The sequence below is a fragment of the Carettochelys insculpta genome, chromosome 11 (genome assembly GCF_033958435.1).
Source record: "Carettochelys insculpta isolate YL-2023 chromosome 11, ASM3395843v1, whole genome shotgun sequence".
Lineage (NCBI taxonomy): Eukaryota > Metazoa > Chordata > Testudines > Carettochelyidae > Carettochelys > Carettochelys insculpta.
The window spans coordinates 858,393-869,986 of NC_134147.1; the positions used below are offsets into that span (position 1 = coordinate 858,393).

The 11,594-nt window shown below is 51.7% G+C and overlaps 1 protein-coding gene across 3 annotated transcripts in view; it reads left to right on the plus strand.

Moving 5' to 3' along the window:
* The window catches only part of USP4 (ubiquitin specific peptidase 4), a 64,312-nt gene extending 54,043 nt beyond the window's left edge, over positions 1-10,269 (plus strand). For all 3 annotated transcript variants that reach the window (XM_075004936.1, XM_075004937.1, XM_075004938.1), the window contains 8 exons: positions 348-436; positions 1,968-2,165; positions 2,248-2,318; positions 4,027-4,142; positions 5,046-5,195; positions 6,119-6,222; positions 7,510-7,598; positions 8,345-10,269. In XM_075004936.1, the coding sequence (XP_074861037.1) occupies positions 348-436; positions 1,968-2,165; positions 2,248-2,318; positions 4,027-4,142; positions 5,046-5,195; positions 6,119-6,222; positions 7,510-7,598; positions 8,345-8,464 (937 nt within the window). In that variant the 3' untranslated portion in view covers positions 8,465-10,269. The remainder of the gene's footprint in view (positions 1-347; positions 437-1,967; positions 2,166-2,247; positions 2,319-4,026; positions 4,143-5,045; positions 5,196-6,118; positions 6,223-7,509; positions 7,599-8,344) is intronic.
* The last annotated feature ends 1,325 nt before the right edge of the window (positions 10,270-11,594 follow it).

Below are 11,594 nucleotides of genomic sequence, written 5' to 3' on the forward strand. Positions count from 1 at the left end.
AAAAATGCCAAACTGTCACTGCACACACAGTAAGGAATTGATACCACATAATTATAAAATAATCAAGGTGAATATCAATCTTGTATTTACACTTTTCAGTCTCTAGTTTATAGAACAGTATAACCAAGTTACTTGTGTGAAATGTTAGTTTGTACTGACTTCGCTAGTGCTTTTTACATAGCCTGTTGTAAAACGAGGCAAATCTCTGGATGATTTGATGTGTCCCTTGAAAAACTTCTGAATACCCCTGGGGGTACACACACCCCTGGTTCAGAACTATTAATGTAAGGGACGCTGGCACTCGGAACCACTTGGATGTCTAACAAAAATGTGTTTCCTGTGTTTAGCCACTGTATTAAATTCCCTCGGATGAAAGAATGTTCCAGCATGTGCCTGGATGGTGGGATCTGCAATGGGTCCAGTGGTGGCTGTGAAGGTAAAATCTGATACATTGGATTGGAGAAGCTTTGCTAGAAGGTCACTCAACCCACCTCGGTCGGCGTTTCGTTGTCTGCTCTATTGCATTGTTGTGGGTGGTGGACTTAGGGGAATGTTTGGTTCTATGCTGTGCTTAAGTCACATTGAAGAAGAGTGCGTCTGATCTGCATGTGTGATAACGGTCCACAAAATCAGGACTCCAGATGACACAGGGCTGTCTGAGTCGGGGTATGTTGAGGAACCGGGGTAGTGAGAGCATGTAGCCTCTGTATACCCCTGGGGGCACACTAGTACCCATCTCTGATGTTCTATGGGGTGGTGGAGTCCTGTGAAGGCACGGAAATGCTCTGTGGCGTAAGCAAGTGAGAGGGTGTCCAGAGCCAACAGTGTAAAGCTGTAGTAGGTGTGCACACCTGGGCAAAGGCCTTCAGCCATGTTGCACACTCCCACTTCCGTGGAGATTCTGCCACCGGCGAGCAGACCCTGCTTGCTGCCATGAGAATAACGGTGGGATATAGAATTTAGAAGCAGAGAGATGCTGCCTCACTTTAGAGAAGGGAGCTGCCTCCTTTAGGGCTGCCAGTTTCCTTCTGCTGAAAGGACAGACCCCTCTGACGCTTGGTTGGGACGTTGCTTGAGCATATTGTCAGCCATATTGAAAGGCAGGACTTGTTGCCCAGTGTCCACTAGGTGTTCTTCACAAGAAGGAAATACCTGCTTTGTCCTTCCCTTCAGGACCCTTTGCAAATGAGCTCCTCTGTCCCCTTCGCTGCACTAAGGATGTCGCTCTCGATGGCGGCTTTCCCCCTTCTCCCACAAGTTTCCATTGTTCTGTCTTCCACACATCATCTCCCCAAAGAAGAGACCCCCAGGGATTCATGTGGTCTGAACTGTATGTCAGGCAGGAGAATTAGCCCCAGAATTCTGCATGGATTTGAAAGGATATGGGGCTGTGGAGGTTGCAGTGACAAACTCACCTTTGGGATTTTCCCTCCCTGGCAGCTTTCAGATTAGATGCTTTTCTGCTCTAGTTCAAACAGGAATTAATTCAGGGGAGTCCCTGGGCTTGTGTAATACAGGAGGTAAGACTAGAGTCTAGGAATTGGAGATGGGTAACATGCGGTTTGTATTACCTCTGTCCCTTGAGAGGCAAAACCTTTCAGGTGCAATTGAATAGCAAATGCAAATTTCTTTGAAGTACGACTCTACTGTCTTGGCTGGTTGTAAAGCTGCTTCTGCCACATCTTTGTTATCTGTGTGCCACGTGAGCAGGCTGTGCCTCTCGTAACAAGCTCACGTGGCATAGTTCTTGGTGAGGTACTTGTCTCTCTATCAAGGCTACAGAGCATGTGATATTGTGCTTAGTGTTGGGGAAGCCGTGTTAGTCTGTGTCCACAAAAACAACGAGAAGTCCTGTGGCACCTTACAGACTGACAGATTTATTGGAGCACAAGCTTTTGTGGGCAACGACCCACTTCGTCAGATGCAGTGTGCTAATACTGTGCCTGTCACTTTTAATGTTTTATCAGTGGAGGAGATGGAACATCAGGACAGAGATGAGGGAGGTAGGGAGAAAACCTCCGAAACCGAGGGCTGTGCACTGGATTCGCTGGGGAAGGAAGGGCAGCACCCCAAGAAGCCTCTCTTCACCTTCAGCCTTGTGAATTCCTATGGGACCTCTGAGATAAACTTAGCTGTGACAGACGGGAAACTTCTAAAACTGAACTGTAGGTGGTACCCCTTGTAAGGCTGAGCACCCCCTTCGGTAGGGCACTGACAGCAGCCCTGACTCGCGTTTCTGTCCTGCAGCCCATGCCACCCTTGCTGTTGACTTGGAGCCAGACACCTGGAAGCTGATGTCTGATGAACAAGAGTCACAGGCGAGTAGTTGGTTTCGTCAGAGGTTAACAATGTGATCTCTAGCTGGGGCTAAGCAAATGCAGAGATGCTGATCCTGAATGCAAATCAGCCCCCTCCAAGGGAGTCATTTTTCCATATGGAAGAGGAGAATCTGTTTGCCTGAAAACCTCTGGTAATAAGGTCTATGACCCATTCCAGTGGGCCTCGGCAGACAGAACGGGTTTGCCCCAGCCCTAGAAACTCTGCCAGTTCGAGAACTTGCAGAGCAAAGGATAGTTGTGTGGTCAGCAGCCTAGTTCAGAATTCACTTCAGAACAACTGGAAAGATGCTACATTCTGCAGCGCTTAACAGGAACATCAACATTTCATGAATCGGGGTCCCAGTTTGTAACTGAGAGAGGTCTGCTCTATCTGGTCTGGATTTATGGACCTTACTGGAGAAAAAGAGAGAGAGGAAACTTTCCAGAAAGCATGGGCAAATGTTTCTGCTGTGCTAGGCTGTTAAGCTCCAGTTACACCACAGTGCTCTCTTGACAGAAGTCACTGAAGAGATTTCCCAACAAAACTTTTGTCAACAGAGTGCAGGCACACACACAAGCTAGTCACAAGAGCGCTTGGCTCTGTCAGCAGAGCAGCTGGACTGCCTGACTGCTCTCTTGACAAAACAGACACCCGGAAGCACAGCGGATGGGGCTGCCCATTGTTCTGGGTGCCCTGTCTGTCAAGAGAAGGCCCCCTGGAGTATCCATGCAGCTTTTTTTAGCAGCATTATGCCTCATGGCTGAGGGGCAGATCGCTACCGGTGAAAGCGCTTGTTGTATTGACAAACTGTTGCAAAATGCGTTTTGTGTGTGGATGTTCCACCCGTTTTGCTGACGCAACCTGCTAGTGTAACTGTAGCCTTAAAGTGAGACTTTGATTGCAGTGTGCATGCAGGGAGGGAGACACTGAACAAACCTGCCCTCACAGCGGTCAGGTGTGTTCATACGCAGTCACAGGCTGTCCCCACAGATTAACCACATTTTAGATTCGAGAGTCTTGTGGGAGGCAACAGGGGGAAACTCCAATTCCGCAGATGACTGCCAGTGCTGATTGCATTGGGGCGCCACTGTATAGCTGTAGGAGAGTTTTGGCTGTTACTCGCTGGGCAGCCTGAGCATGCAGCCATAAAGGGCGAGCTGCCCAAACACCCTTCAGGACCTTCCTACCCATGATGGTTGCTGGAGCTCCCTGGTCTTGCTCCTGCAAGTGTCTGCTGCACATCTGACAACAGTACCAGTATATAGGCAGTGTGGAAGAAATTAGTTTTGGTTACATTACGTGGTTCTTGCACCCAGTTTGGGAGCTGACCACACACCGAATGTATGTGGTGCGCTTTGGGTTTCAGGCTCTGACAATCTTAGCAGCAAGGCAGTACCCAAGAGTGACCCTCGCCCCAGCTGCCTTGACTTCTTGGGGGAGGCGCCTGAGTGGCAAGTGTGGTGTTTGTAAGGGCTTTACACCCTTAGAGCAGCCAGATTAAAATATCTCCTTATGGAACTGGCACATTGTGCTCCCTCTGAGCCATCTGCCTCAGCCCAGCTGCTGGTAAGAGAGAAATGGCCACAGTCTGTGTTGGCATAGGGCACAGATTTCCTATATGGGGGTATGGAAAGGTGGTGCCAGACCCCCAGGAGGAACGTCTTCCTTTTCAGGATACAGAGGGTTAATGTGCATCTTCTTTGGTAGGTATTTGAAAAGGATGCAAGTAAGTTGCAGTCGCAGAAGAAGAAAACTACGGTAGCTCTTAAGGACTGTATAGAACTCTTCACTACAATGGAAACACTTGGTGAACATGACCCCTGGTAAGGTCACCACCCAGCTGTTTGGCTGCTGTCTGTCTTGGACAGTGTTAATATTTACCATACTAAACAGTACGGTTTGCAGAAAGGTCTTTGTGCATATTACTGTCCTACCTACTATCCTGCCTCCAGCACAACTCTGACACTGCACCTCTGAGCTCAGCAGTGAGAGGGGGAATGTTACCTTAACAAGGGGGGGACACCCCGTCACTCTGTTTGCCATCTGAACTCTGCTCTAATTTCTGTCCTTAGGCTCTGTGTAGTTCTGCCACCTCAGACTTGATTTTCAGCACCTCATGCTGTTGTAGTCCTAGCACCCTGCTCTGTATGGTTCACTCTGCTCATGTCTTACCAGTGGAAGCAGGCTGAGCTGCTGCCCTTTGACCCAGTGCTAGCTTTGTTCAGGTGCTCCAGTGCAACCGATGAGGTCATCCCTTCAGCAACTGGGAAATCTGGTCCCTTTCACTTCAGCAGAGAGTGGAGCAGTGGGAAGGGGGGAGGAACAAGGGATGAGCCGAAGGGAAAATTGGAGAGGAAGTGAAAAAGGGCAGAAGACAAGACAGGGAGATGTGTGGGGGAAAAGCCCTGAAAGTACAGGGCTGCAGGAGCCTCTTTCAGCTCAAAGGAGACAGATTCTGAGCAATGGCATTTGGGAGGGTAGGTGGAGAGACAGCAATTCCAGGAAGGAGGCAGAGATGGTGCATCAGGCTGGGGGGCAAGGGGGAGAAGAGAGGAATCAGAGTGGTGTTCTGAAAGCCGATTTAAAAGGGTTGAGGGGGAGACAAAGGCGAGTGCACCCAGGGGAGGAATAGGTATTTGTATGTTTGTAAAAGATTGGAGAGGATTGGCTAGAAGGTGGAGTTTTTTGTTTGTTGTATTTTCTGACGGTTTATGCTCCTTTCCCAGGTACTGCCCGAACTGCAAGAAGCATCAGCAGGCCACAAAGAAGTTTGATCTGTGGTCTTTGCCCAAGATTTTAGTGGTGCATTTAAAACGGTTCTCATATAACAGATACTGGAGAGATAAACTTGACAGTGTGGTTGAATTCCCAATCAGGTAGGGTTCTCAGCCAGCAAGTCTCACCTGATCAGAGCAAGAAAACTCAACTTTGTTGTAGCTGTTATATGGGCTTCTCAGTGGAGATCCCGCTCAGGGTAGGATTCTGCCTCCAGAGCCACAACTCAGGAGACCTAGTAAGTGTCTCTGGAAGAGGGATGCTACCTGTAGTTATGACCCTCTCAGAGCTCCTGGGCAGCGGAGATGCTGCGAAGACAATGTGGTGTCCCACTGTCCAATGCCTTCCCAGTCACTTTTGAGCTGATGTCCCAGCAGAGCTTGAACACTTCTGTCCTTTAAAAACCCTGTGGCAGTTTTCATTAGGTGTCAGGGTGGAGGATGTTGGCAACTGTGTGAGCAGGCCAAGTTCCACCTATGTTGCCTAACCTCCCCTGCAACTTCATTAAACGGTCTTCCCTTCCCTTCCCAAACCCCAGGTGTGTGGGTTCGGTCCTACCACTCGCACAGCAGTGTGCAGCATCTGGAAAGAAAGGTGCTTTGTACACATGAGGTATGAAAGTTCATCTGGTGACATGCAGCAGGAGCTGCCTTTGTGTAATGGTGGCTGTGTCCTGGACACAAGTACAGCACGTGTTGCAGTACCTGGTGAGCCTCTTGGAGGTCAGGTATCGAAGTGCTGTGTCTTACCCCTGTGTGTGCATACAACACACACCAGTCCTGGAATGGGTCGCTGGCAGGTGTTCAACCTGGTATCTCTGCCTCAAAAAGCATGAGCCTCTTACCAACTGAGCTGAGGAGCCAGTGGTAGCACTGTCCTGTGGGTCAAATAAGTCATAAAACCAGCACTGACTCTGAGACAGGTTGGTTCTTGAGCTGGTACTGGCTGTCCCCAGTGGTGCATTATTACTAGGCCTTTCTCTTCCTGTGTGCACAATAACAGTGTGCCCCTACTTCTATCTCAGGGATTTGAGCATGTCCGAGTTTGTCTGTGACCCGGCTGCTGAGCCATATGTGTATGACCTCATTGCAGTGTCCAATCACTATGGAGCCATGGGAGTAGGCCACTGTGAGTAACTACCTGTCTGTCCTTTGTCTGTAGGGAGACAGGAGGGCTGTGTGCGCATGGGGAAATCACTGTCGGGGAAGGACATGGGTCTCTGTGGGGGCGGTCACTAGTGTGTGTGGCGGCTGAGGTTGTGTGTTGCTTAGTCTGTCCCTGTGGTTCTTCCCTGAAAGCAAAGGCAGCAATCAAGGCAGAGCTTATAGTCCCGCTCTGCCCCGTTGTCCTTTGGGGGTCCATGGCTTGATGTACTGGGCACTCAAGCAGCAGGAAAGGAGGCAGACAGTGAAGAATAAGAATGTGGTCTGCCCCATTTAAATCTCCTCAGCACCAGGAAGCAGCTTGCCATTCCATGCGCTGGGCTGCTGCCTCTGTGGAGGGTGGGACCTTGGCTGACAGAGAAGAAATTGGGACGGGTGGGTCTGGTCGGAAAGCTGTTTGGGCAGCACTAACTTGCAATGCTGAGACCACAACAAATGTAACATTCAGCGGTGTAGTTCCCTCTGCACCTTTTGTCTCTTGTGGGACACGGGATGGCAAACAGGAGAGCAGGTAACCGTCACAACAGGGAGGAGGAACGCACTGGGCAGTGACGCTGCCTGGTAGCACCGCTTCTGGAGCCTGAACTTCTGCTGTTCTCTCTCAGACTGTTACTGGCCAGTATGGTGCAGGGTTTAGTTTTAGCCTTATTATTATCCTGGTTTTAGAACAAACCAAAAGAGAAGCGCTGTAGGAAACCTTGGCTGGGGCGTGCCTTTCTGTGCAAGGCCATGGCTGGCTTTCCTGGGGAGGCCGTGCTTTCCGTCCAGTGACAGATGCTCGCATCTTGTGTGCCCCACCTGGAGGCTTGGGAGTGCTCCCTGCTGCACATGGTCTGTGCCCCTATGAGGCTGAGAGCAGGCTGGAGTTAAGCGGAAGTCTAAAAGATTGGCCTTTTGTATGTGTGATGAAGAAAGCCAGAGGTAGCCTTCAATTGGAAGTGATTTAAAGCACAAATGTGGAGGGATATTGCCCTGTGCTCCAGAGCATAAGCCATCCACAAACTGAACAATCAGGCAGGCTTCTTGTCGCCTCCTCTGAAGCATTTGGGCTGGATCACTGTCCAGCACAGGCCAGGTCCATCTCGTCCCGTCTTCCAATCTATTGTGGCTGATGCAATGAAACCCAAGCTCACGCTTGCTCTCCCCCCACGCGCTTGCTTTGCATTGCTATAGCTGGAGGAGTGTTAGTTACTTGAGTGAGCTCCTGGCCTTGCTGCCGAATATAGATTGCCACTCTTCGTTTGTACGACAGATACCGCGTACGCAAAGAACAAGGTGAATGGCAAGTGGTACTACTTTGATGACAGCAGCGTGTCGGTGGCATCGGAAGATCAGATAGTGGTGAGTACTTGGCCTCCGAATAATTCAAAGTTGGGAAAATCGCCTGAAACACAACTTGGGAACCTCCTGTTAAGTGCATCCCTGCAAGTGCAGGCGAGAGCCTTCTGTGGCCTGTGTCAGTGTCCAGCTGATGGTGCTGTGAGGGAACAGAGGGAGAAGCAGAGTGTGTTGCTCAGGTGGCTCTGTGCCTTTTGGGGTGGGCGGAACGTCCTCTGCTGCACCAAAAGCCATTGAAAGGTTGGAGGGTTTTTACAAGGGCAACTCTGCTGATTCCCCAGTTTGGGTTGCTCCCAATCCACCTTCGGGTGGAGGGGCTGGATCCTCAGGGTAGTGCCTGACCGGCTTGTGCCTGAGCCTGATGGGCCACATCCATCCCAGGATCTGTGGGGTGGGTACCAGGGCTGTCCAGCGCCTGGCAGGACAGAGGTGATGCGAAAGCATTTCCAAGCTTGTTTTTCTTGTCAAAGCTCCATCAGTCTCTGTGTACAGCCTGTGGCACCCTATAGACTAACAGGTATATTGGAGCATAAGCTTTCGTGGGCAGAGATCCGCTTTGTCAGACTAGCACGGCTACCCCCCGATACGTACAGCCTGTGTTACAGGCTGTGCTGCCTCCACCCGAGGCAGAAGCACCGAAAGCCCCATTGGGGGTCCACAGTAGTTTTCTCCTGCATCGTCAGCTTTCCAGGCCCATGCTTTGTGATGGGCTGTTCTCCTCAGGCTGGTTTTGTTCCCTGTTCTGGCAGACAAAGGCGGCGTATGTGCTGTTCTATCAGCGGCGGGACAGCAGGCGTCCCGTGGGCGCATCTCCATCTGCGGCAAGCCAGCTGGTGTTGGAAGAGTGTGACGGCATGGATACCAACTGAGCCCAGCCTGCTGCACGCAGGCAGCTTGCTCCAGTTCTTTGTCTGCCACCATGCCCAGAGCACCTGCGAATTGCTGTTCTGCCTTCAGTAGGGTTCTCAAGCGGGAAATCGAGTGTTGGGGGCTTGGTGCCCATGTCCAATGATAGCACTGGGGAGTCAAGAATGAGCTGACACTGGGTATGTAGAGGCCAGAAATGATCTAGATCGAAGCTTCAATCAAATTCATTGTAAATCTGGTGGCTGGAGCTGGGGGAGGAGAGCCTTGGGCTGGGCTGTGGCTGTGGCTGTGGCTGTGGCTGGAGCTGGGGCAGGGGGCAGGGTGTTGCAGGGATGATAGAGGTGTCATTTGGGCATGAGAACTACCACCTGGTGGAATGCCTCTTGCCAGCTGTGTGCATGGCCCTCAGGCAAAGCGCAGATTTTCTCATTTCATCTCCTCAGCCTTTGTGTCTGGAATTCCTGCCACGGCTCCAGCAGTGCCTCTGCCATGCTCTTCAGTCCACATGGCCACAGCTCCTGGGGCGTCTTTTCTTTCTGCCTTTTGCACCTTTTTTGTCCCTGTGCTCAGCAGCCAGGTGCATTTGCTCTGGTCCTTCACTTCTGTGGCTGTCCTGGGCAGCTGAGCTGGGAGACACTGTCCTTCTGGTCCCAGGAAAGCAGGAAATTCCTTGGACAGGAAATGCAGAGCCCCTGGCCACGGCCGTGCACTCTGATTGCAACCTGCACGCTGCTGTGGCGATGACAGGGTTCAGCTCTGGCTCCCACTCACAGCACTCACACAGTGAGGGCACCACCTCTGAAACCCTAAATTCAACCAGATTCCACAGCCCTTTGTGCCCTTCCCAGTGGACACCTGCTGCTGATTGAGTGTTTGTGACCCCCTACAGGTTTCGTAGGAGGGACAGCTGCTATGCAGGCGGCCTGACATGCCACCTCCCAAATGCCAATCCCCAGGAGCAGGTTTCCTCCTGTCCAGCCCTCTTGGGTGCCAGCCCTTCTCTCCCCACTGCCATCCACACTGCTGCTGTGCTGGCACTGGCCCATCCTTGCTCTGCCCACCTTTCGTCCTCATTTGTTCGTCAGCAGTCAAAAGCGGGGAGGAAAGGCACTGTGTGGGAATGCAGGACAGGAGCAAAGCTGCATTGGCTAGGCCTGCTGTAAAGGAGAAGGCAGTTGTCGTGTGCCCAGCTCTCAGGCTAGCAGCGCTTAGCAGAGTGTGGCGGCTCTTGAGCACTGAGGTTTGAGCTGTTTGGCTCATAATTGCTGATGCTTCTGCTGCTGTTTGGTTTTTTGATTTGTTTGGGGCTATTGTGTTTCTTTTCTTTCACACTTACTAGGGGCTAAATTTAAACTGTGGCACTGCACTGGGTGTTTTTGGGTTGTTCGGTTTTTTTTCGGTTAGCGTCTTGTGCATTGCCCCAGCCCCTTAAAATAAAACACTGGGGAGACACTGGCGGGGGGGGCAAGCATAAGATCTTATTAAAAATGAAGAACAACATAATTAATAAATGTGCTTCCCCCTTCAATGCTGACACATGGAAACTTGGCCACTCTTTTTTTCACTATCAGACTGAAGCAGCATCCATCAGGCTGTATGGCTGAGTCTTGGACCCTGAACTTAAATCTCTTTTAATACGTGGCAGCAGAAAGGGTGACAGGCATCTGGCCTCCTCCTCTGCTTGTCAGCTGATCGGCTTCTGACGGGTGTACATTCTGTATAATGTCAAATCTGTTTTTAGACTGGCACTGTAAGTGGCTGACTTTATTGTACAAAGAGGAAATAAAGAAGAGTGGTTTGCACTGAACTCGGCTTTGTGCTGTGGCTAAGCCTTCCTTTGCTGATTCCCGTCAGAACCAAAACGTAACCCAGTAGGACAGGGGTGTGCCCCTAGAAAGAGACTGCAAGGCATGAGTCGTTCTAGCCTTTGCCTCCTTACTGATGCCCCAAGCACAGGTGGCCCCCAGGAAGTGCACACACTGCCAACGTGGAAAGGGCCCAGTGTCCTGTCTTCCGACGCTGACCAATGCCAGGAGCCACAGAGAAAATGACCCAGACATCCAGTGATCCATCCCGTTAGGTGGCTGGACCAGTTCGGGAGCTGTGCAGCTGATCTGCACCAGATCCCCAGGATCAGTTCTCATGTGCTGTCAGGTTTCGTTCCTAGGTTTGGGCCTGTCACTTCTAGAACAGTGAAGTCAATGTTGAACTCTTCCTTCCGCCACAGCCACCTGCGGGCACCACTGCCACTCCCCCATTGTGACAAGGCAACTGGGATATGTCCAGCTACCATGGAATAACATAACTCCGTCAGTGACCATGTGGCTTTTCCACCAGGGATTTACCCAAACTTCTCAGCTCTTAGCACTGTCACCCAAGGGGACTGAGCCCTTGTGGGGAGAGGGATTGGGCTGAAACACTCTGCGTGCTGCTAGTCAGGACGCTTGCTGCATACGTCTGTGGCAGCCCCTGCCTCAAACATGGGGGAGCTGGGATTCACACACAAGCAACCCTGAAATGCTCAGCCCTGCATCTCTGTGAATGGGGCACGCGCAGGCCATGCCTGCTGGGTGGGCCTGGCGGGTGAGAGGGGCAGGGCAGCACCTCACCTGCAAAGCCCTGTGCGGTGGGAGCTAGAGCTCAGAGCTGTTCATGGACTGCAGTGCGTTGTTGGCCACTTGGCACGTGATGATTTTGTCCTGTGGCAGCTAAACGGGAGTTCTGCGATGTCCCTGGAGCCTGGATGTTGGATTTGGGCCTCTACAGTGGCAATTGGGCACTTCTGGCCCTAGGTTATCCCCCTGGTTCATGTCTCTACAGGCATAATGGTCATGCCTGTCAAAAACAGCACGCGTGCTTTGAGAGCAGGGTGGGGGCGGGGGAATAGGGGCATGAGAGGCACAGAAGAGAGCTGGGATGGGGGGTGGAGCAGGGGTCCCAGGGCGAGGCAGCACAAGGTGGGGCACAGCTGGCGGCTAGTGTCCAATTGCCTTGGGTTATGTGGGTGAGGTCTGGGGCAGAAGGGGGCTGGGGGGAAGATAGTGGTTTCCCCTGGGGCAGTTTTACTGCCTGTGCCTGGCAGGAGGACTCCAGCAGCGGGGCAGCGGCCCTGGCCAGTGGAAGGTGATGGGA